The sequence below is a fragment of the Eurytemora carolleeae genome, unplaced genomic scaffold (genome assembly GCF_000591075.1).
Source record: "Eurytemora carolleeae unplaced genomic scaffold, Eaff_2.0 scaffold202, whole genome shotgun sequence".
In the NCBI taxonomy this organism is placed as follows: Eukaryota; Metazoa; Arthropoda; class Copepoda; order Calanoida; family Temoridae; genus Eurytemora; species Eurytemora carolleeae.
The window spans coordinates 125,723-142,006 of record NW_019396233.1 but is presented as its reverse complement, the minus strand read 5'-3'; the positions used below and the strand labels follow the sequence as shown (position 1 = coordinate 142,006).

General features: G+C 32.0%; 1 protein-coding gene across 1 annotated transcript in view; it reads right to left on the bottom strand.

The window, feature by feature from the left end:
* Positions 1–14,566: 14,566 nt before the first annotated feature.
* The window catches only part of LOC111698835 (uncharacterized), a 28,855-nt gene continuing 27,137 nt past the window's right edge, over positions 14,567–16,284 (bottom strand). The window contains exon 27 of the mRNA XM_023469284.1: positions 14,567–15,533. Within this exon, the coding sequence (XP_023325052.1) occupies positions 15,458–15,533 (76 nt within the window). The 3' untranslated portion in view covers positions 14,567–15,457. The remainder of the gene's footprint in view (positions 15,534–16,284) is intronic.

The window sequence follows — 16,284 nt, the reverse complement described above, 5'->3', positions numbered from 1 at the left end:
AACAATATTTTTAAAACTGTTAATAATGCGAGTCATTATTATTAAGAAAAATTGGATAAAAATATAACAATTTCAGGATACATATTCGCGCCGCCTCCATTTTAGAGTAGACACCACCTAGCGGCCAAATGCGGCAGCTCTCGAATCAAAATTTCTGGATAAACTATTCAGATTTTTTTAATAATTTCAAAAAACTTCCACATGAATTATACACATATTAAGTTAATTAAATAAAAACACAAACAGAAAAAAACAAATTGGTAATTAAATAAGATTTATTGAATAAATACGTAAACAGTACAAAATAGCATTTGGTATTCTCCTGTCCCCTCCCCCCCTCCCTCCCTACAGCCCCACCCTTGTTCACATGCAGTTTGTGCGCATTTACCATAGAAAAGATTATTTATACTTATTGTACTGAGGAAAAAAATTATAACATACAGTAAATATAAAAATTCATTGAAATACTCCATACTTAATAACATGAAATACCATGCATTTGATATTTAATTTAAAATATAACTATAATTAAATTGTGATTTGAAAATCAAATAAATAATATAAAATNTACAAAATTTTTGTAATTTTTCAAATTTCATTTGTTGAAAAAACATATCTTTTACAAAAAACTTAATAAAAGGAAAAAATATTTTTAGTTTTCAAATAAACATAATTTTTGAATATTATATTAAAAAAATTAAATTAAGAAACAAATTTTAAAAAATATTCCTGATGTATATTTACAGTGTAAGGTTTGACTTCGCCTTACAAGTATTGTATATTTATTTTGTTTCGGAGGAAATATTAGATTTAGATTTTCTGGAAAAGCTAATTCCTCCTTTTTTATTGTAGCATCTTTGCTACAATATTGATTTTAAGCGTTAAACTTCTTGACTTATTAGAGAAGTAACTAAAAATATCTATTTCAACATTTGTTTTAAGGAGTGGCTATTTATTTATTAGGATTCATTGGAGACCTATGAGAAGGTTTTACGGTGCATATTTGTTCAGCAAGAGCACTTTCAATCTTTCAAATCCTTACCTAGATTAAATGTATTTTGGAGTGATGATTTTGGGAGTCGTTTTTTTTTAATTATTCACGGATGACCACAAAAAATGTAACAAATGTAGTTGTTTATGTTCGGATTAAGAACAAACAAATAACTCTTATTCTCTAAATCTTATTCTATATATTTCTGTATATGTCTCATTTTTCACAAACATTTTCCTAGATTTTCTGAAATTTTCATTGAACAGAAGACATTTTAAGAATTTGAAGAAATCTGCGAACAAATTCTCAAAGAAAAAGAAATTCAATTTAATGATGAAAATGATATAAATAATCTATTCTAGCATTGATTTATCGAAAAAGAAATTGATTTCTTAATTCTTGCAACACGCTCTGTTCTTCAATCTCTGTATCTGTGCAACCCATATAGTAGACCTTTGATATTTAAAACTATTAAATTCATCTGAGTTTGTAATGTCAGAGGACTACACCACAGGTTGCAAAGATATAGTTATTAGAAAATGTATGTTTGTAACAAGAACTCAGTTCCTTTCTTTTGAGAAATATGTTCTTAAAAATACAGTTAGTTTACTCTAAGTTTGTTGATACTTTTTTCGTCGTTGTTAATAAATAATGAAAAAAAAATTTCTCAAAATCATCCCTCCAAATGAACGAGCTATGAGGATTTTAAAGATTGAATTTGTGTTCTTGCTGAACAAATATGCAACGTAAATTAAACTCCTTTACCTGCATAAAGTTTAGGGACAGGAAGGTCGAAAGACTTTAGTTTCAAAATATCATTTTTTTGAGACACCTGCTTCAATGTTGTTTTCACAAAATACATGAGACATATAAACCTGTATATGTATTCTGTATGCCAGAAATATTTGAATAGTTTAGAACTGCGCACCCACATTAACACTAATTGTATGTTCTGAAGGGGAGAATATTTGAATAGTTTAGAACTGCGCACCTTTTTATCTTCTTTATATGTCAGTGGNGGGGATAGTAGAGAGGGAACAGCAGAGGGGGGGGGAGGGCCAGTGAGGTGGAAGCCAACATCCGTCAATATATATGGATGTGTCGTCAAATTTTTTTTATTTACATATGTTTGTATATTTTTCTATATATATGTGTCTGTATATTTGTCTTTATACGAGTTTGTTTATTTGTCTATTTATGCGTCTGTTGATATATATATATATAGCGTTCTAATATCTATTCAATGCCGCAAGTGAAAATAATAAAAAATCAGGTTTGAGTGTTCACATTAACCCGGAGTAGAATTTTGGTTATCTCCCTAAAATAACTGTCGTCTAGACTATATATTTGTCTATATAATTATTTATACGTGTCGGTATATTTGTAAATATACGAGTTTGTATATTAGTCTATCTATGTGTCTGTATATTAGTCTATATGTATATCTATATATGTGTTTGTATATTTGTCTATACATGTGTTTTGTTTTTATTTGTCTATGTATGAGTCTGTATATTTGTCTAAATATATGTCTTTATATTTGTCTATATATGTGTCTGTATATTTGTCTATCTATGTGTCTATATATTTGTCTATGTATATGTGTCTGTATATTTTTCTATATGTGTCTGCATATTTGTCTATATATGTTAATATTAGGACATATTATGGACATGTACCATAAAAGGTTAATCCAAATGCGTTGATATAGACGCAAAAAAAGTTTTGCGCTATGCATTTTAGCAAAAGAGTTTGGAAACAAAAAATTCTTAAGGACCCAAAGGAAGCTGTCCTTGAAATTTCATGTAATCCTGGGGAGCTGGTCGAGGTCGGTATTAATGGGTTAATATTGGCGTCTTCAATTCATGGCGTACACAGAGTTCCCCCCCCCCCAACCCCAATTATCTTGTTTGAGATGCAAGTTTGTCGACAGTTATCAATGATTGTCGAAAATTATCAAAAAAGGTGAAAAAATTCCCCACTATTTCCCGCTAATTCTCACTAGTTTCCCACTTGTACCCTCTAGTTCCCACTTGAAATTTGAATGTTCCCACTTGTTTCCCACTATTTCCCACTAGTTCCAACTAGTTGCACACTAGTTCCCACTAGTTCCCACTAGTTCCAACTTGTTGCACACTAGTTCCCACTAGTTCCAACTAGTTCCCACTAGTTCCAACTAGTTGCACACTAGTTCCCACTAGTTCCCACTAGTTCCCAATAGTTCCCAATAGTTCCCACTAGTTCCAACTAGTTCCAACTAGTTTCCCACTAGTTCCCACTAGTTCCCACTAGCTCCCACTAGTTCCCACTAGTTTTCCACTAGTTTCCCCCTAGTTGCCCACTAGTTCCCACTAGTTCCCACTAGTTTCCCACTAGTTTCCCACTAGTTTCCCACTAGTTCCCACTAGTTTCCCACTAGTTTCCCACTAGTTTCCCACTAGTTCCCACTAGTTTCCCACTAGTTTTCCACTAGTTCCCACTAGTTCCCACTAGTTCCCACTAGTTCCCACTAGTTTCCCACTAGTTTCCCACTAGTTTCCCACTAGTTCTTACTAGTTTACCACTAGTTTCCCACTAGTTCCCACTAGTTCCCACTAGTTCCCACTAGTTCCCACTAGTTCCCACTAGTTCCCGCTAGTTCCCACTAGTTTCTCACTAGTTCCCACTTGTTCCCACTAGTTTCCCACTAGTTCCCACTTAAAATTTTTATGTTACCACTAGTTCTAATTAGTTTCCCACTTGAATTTTTTAAGACAAAATATTTTTTTATTTTTCTAGAGTTATGGTTTTAACAACAATTACATATATTAATTACATTGTTTATGCATGAAAAATCATTTATATCATATATATATGCAGAGCTATATTTTTATAGCTAGATGTATCGTCGATGCGATTCGAGAAATAAAAGATAAATTTATTAAGTATATTCTTAAAAATCTTTTTTCCAAGTCTGGAAATTAATCTGGTCTTAATTTTTCGGCATTTTTTGCAATAGAGTTGCTTACATTTGTGTAAGATAAAAATAATGGTACACTTTGATTTAACAAAAATTGCAATTAAACTGTGCACAATATTGGTTTTTCAAACAATCGATAAGAGTTAACAGGACTTATATATTTTGCGTCGTGTTTGCTGCCCTAATGAATGGAGACTTTTTTATGGCTTGTAAACTTTTTAAGGCATTATTTCATTCTAGGAACCTTATTTGGTCCGTTTAGTCCGTGGAAAACTGTAGTGCACATAGTGCATTACTAAATTATTCTGCGAGATGCAGGTAATTACTAAGAGCTATATACATGCAGTTTGAGGTTGAATCAATTTAAGGTTTGTAAAATTCTCGATTTTACGATTAAATGAGTAATCTTGGATCAAGTAAAATCAAAGTGCACCAATATCTACAAGTGCCATCGGTTAACAATGTGTGCTAACCGATAGCATTGATCTTCATTTGACCGACTTCAATTCAGGTCGTAAAATTGGATAAAGGGATTTCCGGTAGAAGTTGTCCCAGCTTGGCTTTAGTAGTTTTCACATGCTGTTACTGGAGCATCTTGCATAACAGTTACCCGGCACACACTTGTACATGGAAAGTAAAAGCAAACTCTCAAGACACTAATATAAGATTTACATTATTCAGGCTCCAGGTTCGTGTACGTCTGTATTTCATATAATATTAAGACACTTGTATGAGGTTTAAAATATTCAGGCTCCAGTTTCGTGTACGTCTGTATTTCATATAATATTAAGACACTTGTATGAGGTTTAAAATATTCAGGCTCCAGGTTCGTGTACGTCTGTATTTCATATAATATTAAGACACTTGTATGAGGTTTAAAATATTCAGGCTCCAGGTTCGTGTACGTCTGTATTTCATATAATATTAAGACACTTGTATGAGGTTTAAAATATTCAGGCTCCAGGTTCGAGTACGTCTGTATTTCATATAATGTTAAGACACTCGTATGAGATTTAAAATATTCAGGCTCCAGGTCCGTGCATATCTATCCTTGGTTTAGTACTATATGATTTTTAATTAATACCTCTATAGCGACATAATAGTCATAAAAGATTTTGGATATTGATACGTGTACATGTAGATATTACTTGCTATGCTTTTACTTTTCAGATATCATATACATTTATCTAAGACACTAATATAAGGTTTCCAATATTCAGGCTCCAGGTTCTAGTACATCTGTATTTCATATAATATCAAGCCACTTGTATGGTCCATGTCCATGTCCATGTGAGTCTATTCTTGGTTTAATACTTATATGAATTCCAATTTATAGTAGGGCTGGGCATGTTCCGACTTTTTTAAAATTGTTCCGTTCCGTTCTAGAACGAGGGCCTTCAGCTAAATCGTTCCGTTCTCGTTCCTCTTTTTTATTGTTCTTTTCTCGTTCTGTTCCGTCCCATTCCGTTCCATTCTGAGTAGAAGAACGGTCTTCCCCGTTCCATTCCGTTCTTGACATTCTTAGTTGAAGAACAGTTGGATCCCTCTTCTGTTTTTCTAAAGATTTAAAACTATTAGAGTAAAACTATTATTTTTTTATATTACTTTAAAATAAAATAAATTCAGTTTTTTTACAGATCTTTGTAGTTAATGTAAAATGAATGACTATAATGAAGTGTATAAATGAAGGTGGAAGCTGAAAGGTATGTAATGAAGCCTTTATTAGATTGAGTTTGTAAATCCCAGAAATGAGTAGAAAATGCAAATCAATGAGTTACCTAACTGGTCTCATACTGGTCTTAACCTGACCAATCCACTTAGGTCGGATTTGTTTGTGATTGGTTGAGTTATGTCAGGAGACCTAACTGGTTGGAACATGACCAGTCCCTCTAGGTTGTGTTTGGTCAGGTTAGGTCAGGTTAGGTCGAGTTACCTAACTGGTATCATACTGGTCTTAACCTAACCAATCCACTTAGGTCAGATTTGGTCAAGATTGTTTGAGTTAAGTCAGGAGACCTAACTGGATTGGGTTGGATTAGGTCGGTCTTGGTTGCTTTACATAACTGGTCCTAACTGTTCATAACTTGAACCTTAAGTCAGATTAAGTCTTGCATGGTTGGATTACCAAACTGGTCATAACTGGTCAAAACCTAATCAGTGCCCTTAAGTCGGATTTAGGTTGTATTAGGTCAGATTAGGACCTTCTGAGTTTCGCCACTAGATGTCTCTACACCTGAAATTTAAATAAGAACCACTTTTTGGCCTTGGATTGCTAGAATTTTCAAATATTATAATTATTTCCAAAGAATTGATCTGTAAGATATAATCTGTAAGATCGCTTAACTATCAACTTGACATTCTCAAAATGTGCTAATTACAGTATTTACCATCAAGCTCTCTTCTTAAGATGTGGAATGACTTGCCTCTTGACTTAAAAAGAAGCAACTCAATATATAAAGTATATTTAAAAATAGACTACTAAATTCTCTTTTTGAAAATTATATGACAATGTGTTATAAACCGAATTGCTATTCATGTAAAACTAATTAGATATGTTTTAATATGCTTTGATATTTGTTGTGTACATGTCAGAAAATTACTTTAAACTCTAGTTATTCAAATTAATGTATAAACTATTTTGCATAAGATTAATTCGCACCCAGATCTCTAATCGTTCTGCTTAAATCTATTTAATTGAAATGTTTTATTATTATTATTGAAATTAGGTGGAAAAAATAATCAAAACAGCCAAGAGCAATTTTCCACCTAATTGCTTTATACTTGTACTGTTAATATAATCATCAATTTGTAATTGTAAACTCGTTCTGTACACAGATATATGTATTTTAGCAATAAACTTTATCTTATCTTATCTTATCTTATACCCAAATATTTGAAAAAATAATATTTTTGAAAACTTTGATTTTTACAGAATTAATTGATGTTTTTAGAAAAATCAATGTCAGTAAATTGTGAATTTTGTGATAAATAGAAGTTCTTTACAACATCTGTAGCAGGTATAGGTTAGGATGTAAGTATGAATTGATGAATGAATTGTATTTGGTTGATGTATTGAATGTAGTCTAGAGAAGTTTTTTGTAAAGAGCGGAGAAAAACCATCGGAGAAGGCCAGTAATGACGGAGAAACAATGAAACTCTTAGGCTATAAAGGAGAAGGACGAGTTATCACCAGGTTTGGGTGAATTAAACCTCAACAAGAAACTAAGAGGAGAGCGTAAACCCAACATTGAACCAGTCAAGACTACAATGGATGCGGAGAGATTATTAACTGTAGTTAAATTAACCAGGAGCTTAATAGTAGGATAAATATATGAGTTCTATGATCCCTGTGGTTTCTTTCGAAACTGTCAAACTTCAGATGGTACTGCAAACTAGTTCAATGAAAGGAAAGAAATGGGACAAAGTACTGCCTGAGCAAGATCAAGAAACCTGGAGACAGAGTATGTGAACCTACCAGAGATAACAATCCCAAGATTTTGTCTACCAAGTAAGGAAATATCTAATTCAAAAATTAGATTATTATGTTTAGCAGATGCTGCAAAATTTGCTAAACATAATAAAGTTAGTAAATCACCCTGAAGCAAGAACTGTCTTCACTCCCTGTTTCCGTTCTTGTATGATGGACATATGCTATGGATTCAAAGGTCAAACTTTTAAAAGGTCTCAAACTGTTATCAAGATCTATGGATTGGTCATAGTATGTCTGTTGACAGGGGCAACAAATATAATGGCTCTGAAGGCATTGAAACTCAAGATATCTGTGCAGACTTGGAACGTCATTCTAACAGATATGGAGTCCCTGGATTTATTTATGTTGAGAACGGAACCCAGCTTAAGGCATTGCAGTATGCAAAATTTTCTGTGAGAGATTTGGATGCAATGATCCAGGAAGATTTAGGGATTAAGATCAAAGTATCCTATGGCTCACTCAGAGAGAGGACGAGTAGAAAGAAGGATCAGAGTTCTCCTGGAGACCATGGAGAAGTTGGGAGTGAATTCTTCATCACCTGCCTTCAGTGGGACACATTATTCTCTAGGATATCCAATGCAATCGACAATTTGCCAATTGCAAGGGGGAATAATTTCAATAATATAACTCCAAATAGATTGAAATTAGGGAGTAATAATTATAGATCCTTGGAAGGGACCGGGATTACTTTGGAGATGAGTACGAATTTCACGAAAATTCTTGATAGGAACCAGTCTATTTATCAGCAATGGTTCCAAGGTTTTATCAATAATGTCCATCTGTTGAATCTGAGGCCTAATAAATGGTTGGGGTCTGATATCCATGCATAAATGTCAGAACACAAAGTTTGTATGTATCATCAAAATTAATAACTTTCAGTTTTGAAAATAATGGATTTGAATGTGCCTTGAAAGTACTATTATTAACTGCTCTGATTGCCTTTTTTTTTGTTGCAAAGATCTGATTTTTTGCAGATTAGAGTTTTTAACCCCTCCCCAAGTAACAATTCCAAATTCAATGTGAGGCCTTACAAGCTAGAGTTATAAACAAGAAGACAAATATTTAATGGTAAGATATTCTTAATTTGAGACAAAGCAAATATTGAGCTAGCACTTTTATTCGAGATATGTTCAATTTGAAAATCCCAGTTTAAAAATTCGTCTTAAGTTTAAGTCCAACAAATTTGAAATATTTGTTCACACAGTCATTACCAATCCTCTCATTTCCTATTGATATATTACAACTGTTGGGGTCAAAGTGCATATTTCTATTTCTAAATACTATATACTTTGTTTTGGTCAGCGACAAGAGAAATAATCGGTACTGTTACATCGTCTATACGCAATATCCCCCCTACTGAACTTCCGACCTACTAACTCTCCGACCTACTGCAATATCGGACCTACGCCAGCTGTTTATTTTTGTATTATTTGAGGGTTAGGCTAACTGGCCTCATACTGGTCTTAACCNAGCGGATTTGGCGTAGGTCAGAAGTGGAGTATAGCGGATATGTGTAGGTCGAAAAATACACCACCGAAATAATCAAATTCGAAACAAATTAATAAAAAAATATTATAAAATAAAAACTATATACAAATGTGGCGAAAGATAATCGATGACTATAGGTTGTAATATCTGAATGATTTGTTTGAAATTAAATTGATTTTCTTACGGTCTAAGTCAATTGTTGCAATTTTCTGAATTTGTATGGGCGCTAAGTTATTCGGTTTGAGACGTCTTTAACAATTTTCTCTTTATAGTTGAAACAGATAGAAGTAATTGATTAGTAGCGATCAAAAGCGCTTTTTTATCGCATTAAGCCTATACCCCCTTTCATTTTTCGCGAACACTCCTTGTATGAAGAGATTAAGAAAAAAATTAATACTGATTATTGAAAATAAATCAGTTATGAGTTTTGTAATGTTCTGTTCTTCACAAACTTTTTCCGTAAATTTTCTGGAATTTCTATTGAAAAGACGACATTCAACGAATTTGAAGAAATCTGCAAACAAATTCATGAAGAATAAGAAATTCATTATAACGATGAATAAGTTAGATGATTATTTATTGACAAATTTCTATTGAGAAATAGGTTCCTTAACATTTAATAAGTTTACTTAAGAGTTTGTTACATTTTTCATCAAAGTTATTAAATAATTAAGAAAAAAACCAAATCTCAATATCATCCCTTTCAAATGAGGATTTTAAAGATTGAATTTGCGCCCTTGCTGAACAAATATATACCATAAAAAAGTCTCAAATGAATTTTTAAACATTTCTCTACAATACTGCTTTCTCAGCTCAACTTCCATGTACGTACGTCTAGCCAGACACTCCCTTTAATAGTAAAACATTTCAAAGTGATAGCGTCTAAAATACAAGAGTGATAGGGCAAAAAACAAGCCTGTTTAGGGTTAAACAAATTGTAGATGTTAGAGATGTCAACGTTTTGATTTTTCTAGATTTTAGCTTTCGTTACGATAGTGTTCATCAAAAGTATTAACGTTTGAAACGTTACGTTGCACATTTTGAAATTTTATGGTATAGAGTAACGTTACGTAATGAATTTTCTGCACTTGAATACCTTATACAACGTTAAGCTTTAGTAAATGTTATTGAAAAAACAGTAAGCTCCGTTACGCTTTTGCATTTGATGTTTTAGAAAACTTCCCCAACGTTGCGTTAAAGCTTATGAAATATAACCGCAATTTTTTAACGTTCCACTTTCATGCAAGGTAAATATTTTCAGAGACCTTACGTTACACTTTCACTTGGTTTAAGATCTTAAAGATGACAAACGTTTTGCTTTAATGAAACGTCCTTGGGGCATTGTTCTGTACGTTACAATGCATTTCAGTGCAAAGAATATTTTTTGTTAACGTTACGTTTTATCTCGTACATTTTACGTTACGTTACACTATCGTTGACATCTCTAGTAGATGTAACTTAAACTTTTCAAGTGACAATCTTTTGTAGGGTGGAATGTCCCGAGATACAACAGTACCTGTAAAGCTTCTTTAAAATTTAATTATTTTCATTTGTGGAATCACAACCCAGGTAACAAAAGTGAGGAATTTCCCCAAGTTCTCCAGTTTTTGTGACTTGCTTTTAAGAATTTTCGAGGAATTTCTCGAGAACAGTTTCTTGTAAATGATTCTTGGAAATTCCCAAGAAATTCCCTGGAATTACTCCCCAATTTTAGAGATTTTTGGCGGTCATATTTTTGAGACTTTGTTTCGAGAAATTCCTGAAAACTTCACACTAATGTTTCCAAGAAATTCCTGAGAATTTCTCTGGAATATTTCTCCGGAAATTCCTGAGAAATTCTCAGGACTTGGTTCCTAATTTCACGGATAGTCTGAAGAAATTCCTGAGAATTTCTCTGGAATTTTTCCCCAAGAAATTCCTGAGAATTTCTCAGAAATATTGCTCCATATATATATTTCTGAGAAATTCTGAGGACTTTGTAACTAATTTAAGAGATTTTTTGGGGAACTGAATAAGAGACATCATCTCATGAAATTCCTGAGAATTTCTCAGAAATTTTTCACCCAAAAATTCCTTCTATTATGTACTGCCCTTACTTAATGGGTTATGAGAAATTCCTCAGAATCTCTGTCGAAATTTTCACCGTATTTTCCTGTAAAAGATTCCTGGGAACTTCCGCGGATTCTTGAGAAAGATTCCTAGGAATTTCCGCAAATTTTCCGCAAAATTGTTACCTGGGAAGAAGATCATCTCAGGTCTGTAACGCCATTTTATTCTCTCTGTAGTCCTAAGAAGTCCTTTCCAGGTCTGAAAAGTCCTCTATTTTATTTGATTATCTTTTATTAGCCCTTTTTAGGCCCCAAAGTCCTGTAATTTCTTTCTGTGGTCCGCAATAGTCTCTTTAATGTATGTAAAGTAGATTCTGTATTGTTCTTGGTAGTCCAATGAGGTCCTTTGTATATTAACCAACATCTTCAGTCATTATGTTATTATGTTATAACTACACATGTAACAGCCTTTTTAGACTACTAGGTTTTTAGGGCGCTTCGCGCTCATCTTCTATTTAAATTTTGAACATGTTCTTTTGTTTACATTTTAAAACAAAGAAGAAAAATATTTTGCGGATTTAAAAAAAAAAATTCTCGGATTTTCAAGAATTTAATTTTTTTTACAAAATTAAAAACCTTTAAAACACATTTTTTAAAATTTTTATCATTCATAAATTCTGTCTATCTGTCTGTCTATCTGTCTGTCTATCTGTCTGTCTATCTGTCTGGCTACCTGTCTGTCTATCTGTCTGTCTTTCTGTCTGGTAATATAAGATAATATAAGATATATTTTATTGCTAACAGTACATATAATTATAATGTTACAGGCAAATAATGTGAACTTTATATTGTTTACTTTATGTATGTATTATAGCAATTAGGTGGAGATTACCTTACACCTTTACACCTAATTAATAAAAACAAACGTTAACAATATATTACTAGGATGATAATAGGGTATAATAAGAGAAAGAATGGGGAAATTTTTTTTTTCTGTTATTTCCATTAATTTTAAATCATTGATTTTCAATCATCATCATTAATCATCAATTATTCAAAAGTAATAAATATTTGCATTATTATCAAGGATGGATTAACTTTAAAGTGTCGCAAAATTAATTTAATAATCATAAAAAATGGGAAAATTGGAGATTCAAATTCTACACTTGTGACTTTGCGTGATTAGAACACCTTTTTAATGAAACCATATTATAAACAAGATGATTTGGCTTGGTGTTAGGAAATTTCAACACTTGTTAAAAGGTCGTCTTAGAACTAGAGAAACTCTGTAAATGGAAATACAAAGTTGGAAACATACAAACACACTTTTTATAATAGTTCTTTACTCCTTCTTTATAGAACACTAGATTGGGAACCCAGCTCTGCCCAGGTTGTAAAACTTTACCCGATTTTACCGAGAAAATAAATTTTTGCTATTAAAGTCACCCCACTCAACTTAAGTGCTCCATACCAAACTAAGAACATTACTGTGGGTTACCCGAGTTCCCCAATCAATATTTAAGGCAAATCGGTCCAAGGGTTCATGAGTTATGATCGGACAAAAAAAATTGTAACTTTATATATATAGATATGAAAAAATGTGTTTTTTTACGTCGTTTTAAAATAAAATAACAACCAGCTGAAAATGACATGTTTTTTTCTCATATTTTCATATGCCAAACTTATACCTACGCACGCACATTATTCACTATAAAGGGTGTCCAAATGAGAATTGGGTTTTCCGAAATCTTCTATGGAAAGAACTAACGCTGTAATGTACACTTGAGATTAATTGAAATAAATAGGATAAATGCATAGGTAAAAGTAGATGTGGGCATGTTCAGAATTTTTTAAACCCTTTAAAACATATAAATGCAGTGGCGTATACGGGGGAAGGGTTATCGGGTTTAATTCCCCCACTCTCCAATTCTTGGGGGAAATTATCCCCACCCCCTAGAGTCTACATGTCCATGATTACCATTAAGAGTAAAAATATTTAATTTTTTTAACAAAGTAACATAAATAAATTTGACAAAATTCATGATTTTTTGATGCAGTAGCGTACCATGTCAAATTAGGTATAAAGCTCTTTTTTTGGGGGGGGGGGAATAAAATGTTTAAAGATCAAGATTATTAAGAATAACATTCTAAAAAGTAAGACATTTTTTACGATATATGCAATGATTGAACTAAATTCAGTTTTTTTTTTATAGAATAAATGTGGTCAATGTAATAAATGAATATATCATAAAGGTGTTCACTATAAATAGAGACTTTTGAAAAGATGCTTTTACTTATTATCAGTTTTATATTTACACTGGGTTATTAGATTTTGGAGAAATTTCATGAGAAACACTAACTCCAAAGGCAGTCTCTGTGGATGTATATTTTTTCCAGTAAGGCCCTTAATTTTCAGGGGAAAATATGAGTTGTAATTTGCATGGTAGTTTTTAATGTAAAACCTACCAAAACGCATTTTCATCCACTCCTCTTTCATGTCCTTAATTTTCTTTATGATGAATATTCTTTAAAACACTGCATTTAATTTGTTCCTAGGGCACAGGTGGCTGATCATTGCAGATTTCTCATATTGATGGGTTTGCTATTTTATATAAGCTGTTTAAAAAGTCTCAATTTATAGTGGAAAACCTTTACGGCATACATTAAGAAAGGTGAAATCTGATAGGCGGTAAAGGAAGCCTTTTATTTGATAGAGTTTGTTAATCCCAGAATGGTCTAGGAAGGGGTTAAAAATTTCTAGGGGGGAATTAGATTGGGGGGGGGGATCAGAGCGTTGCTCTCACAAAACGTTAAAACTGACCCCCCCCCCCCCCCACTAGAAAATGCTTATATACGCCTCTGTATAATTATGTATTATTATAAAAAACAATCGTTCATACTTTTTTTCCCATCATTTTATAATTGATCCACAACGGATTCTATTAAATTTCAAAAAATTTCCGTTTGTTGGTATCCAGCAAAAGGTTTTTAAGTAGCTTGGACATCAACTAATGAAGTTAAATTCAAAGTGCACATTTTACAATTGTTGTGTTTCATTATTACTATATTTGATCAAAGTCGTCTTCCTATTCCACAGGTGTATGCATGGGTCTCGCTGGGTCTCGTTTCCATCCCCCCCCCGCCCCCACACAAAGTAGAAAGTAATGGGTTGATTATTTATAAGAGCAATTATTACAAAAAAGTTTCAAATTTTTTTTTTGCAGAAAATCCGGGAACCAATGAATCTTTACATCCCCGTACTTTAATATTAGGTTAGTTTAACATTATTTCACGATGATTGATTTATAGCACCTCTACATATAATGAAATTTACTATAACTATTATAGATCTTATTTCGTACAAAAAGGTAAAATGGAACAATTTTATGATAAAAAAGTATATGTAGATTTATAATTATAGTTTTTAGTCGGCACATGATAAGTTGATCACGGTTAAGATATCTCAATATCCACAAAATGGTTTGGACAATATATACTATTGTGAACCAAACAAAAGGATATAGGCTCGAAATGGAGATAAATAGGAGCTAAAGCAATGCAACTCGAAGCAGGAGGTAGGAGAATAAAAGTAAGAACGGGATATATATTCTCCAAGGTAAAGGCGCTTCTCAAGAATTACAAACTCTAGGCGGAGTCCCACACATATACGTAGACGATAACTTCTGGTGAAAATATATTTCAGGAACGAGGTTTCCTACAAAATACAGATTGTTATTGACGAACAAATGTGAATAATAATTGTTAATAAAATGTAACTATTTGATTGACGAACAAATGTGAATAATAATTGTTAATAAAATGTAACTATTTGATTGACGAACAAATGTGAATAAAATGTAACTATTTGATTACAACTAATTAAATGTTTATTGAAACTGATAAATAGGAATTTTAAAGGAAAGGTTCTGTTGTGAATCGACCAAGAAATATTTTAAGGTACTGATGGGAATTAATAAATGAAATATTTTAAATGGGTACTATTGTGAATCAAACATGAACTTACGATCTATTGTCGTATAGTACGGGAATAGTGGTTGGAATCGGAGTCTAAACTATTCAATTTCTGAAAAAAAATATTCATTTGGTAAAAATTAATTCACTATTAGTTTGCAAAATGATTCACTGAATTTTAAGCGTAAATTGTTTCTATTTTTTTACGAATTTAAATCTTATTGTTGCACGAGGATTTTGTTTACGTTTATGCAGAAACCTTGAACAGTATTTGGTTTGGAGAAGAAAGTGGACGGAGGTCTGACGGAGATGTAGTTTGTCAAAGACGACTTTTACAACAGGGTAGTTTATGGGATATGGTTCACAACTATATATAATTTCATAAAACCAGTTTTGTAACCTAAACAAATAGTCGATCCACCTTTTCGTCTGAATCAAAAAAAATCGTCCAAAAGGGAATACTAAAACCAACATTCTTATTTTCAAATTTTATTTTTTTTATTATTTTTTTATTTTCCCATGAGATAATTAATAATACTGGAGGGTAGGTTGTCCAAATACTTTTGTTCTTCCGGCTCCTTTCCTCTGAATCAAATTAATATTCATTAGAACTTTTACAAATATTTAAAATATAAACATTAAATTTGTTATCTAACGGACAAGTTTGTTATTTGGGTTTTCTAACAGATAAAAAAAGATTTTTTATCTAACAGAAAGTTCGGTTATTAAACAATAAATTCTGTTATCCAAAGAAAAATTCTGTTATCTAATGGAAAAATCTGTTATCTTACTAACAATTCTGGTTATCTAATGGAAAGTTTTGTTAACAAATAGACAATTATTTTAACTAAAGAAAAGCAAAATATGTTTTTAATTTGTAAAAGAAAACTGAAATAACAATTAAAATATCTATAAAGGAACTGAGGTTTTGCCACAAATTCTGATTTTCTAATCCCTGTATTTTTGCAAACTGATGGCATAAACCTTAAATATTATAAACTATCATTACACGATCTAAAACAATTCACAGTTTGAAAAATCAAAGGTCTCCGACATTGAATTGCAAAGATATTGGGATTAGAAAATCCGGGTTTGTGGCAAAAACTCATTTTCTTTCCTACATCGATCATGTTGAAATGCCAAAATGGTTTTGTGGCAAAGATAGTTGGATTAAAAAATTAACACTATGTTCAAGTAGAATTTTTTGTAAAATTTGTAAAACTTGTAAATTATTCTGCCATCTAAAAGAAAAAATTTGGAATTAGTTAATCCAATTTAGTCCATTCTTTTGTAAAAACATGGAACCGTAGATTTTTCAATTGATTTATTGAAACAT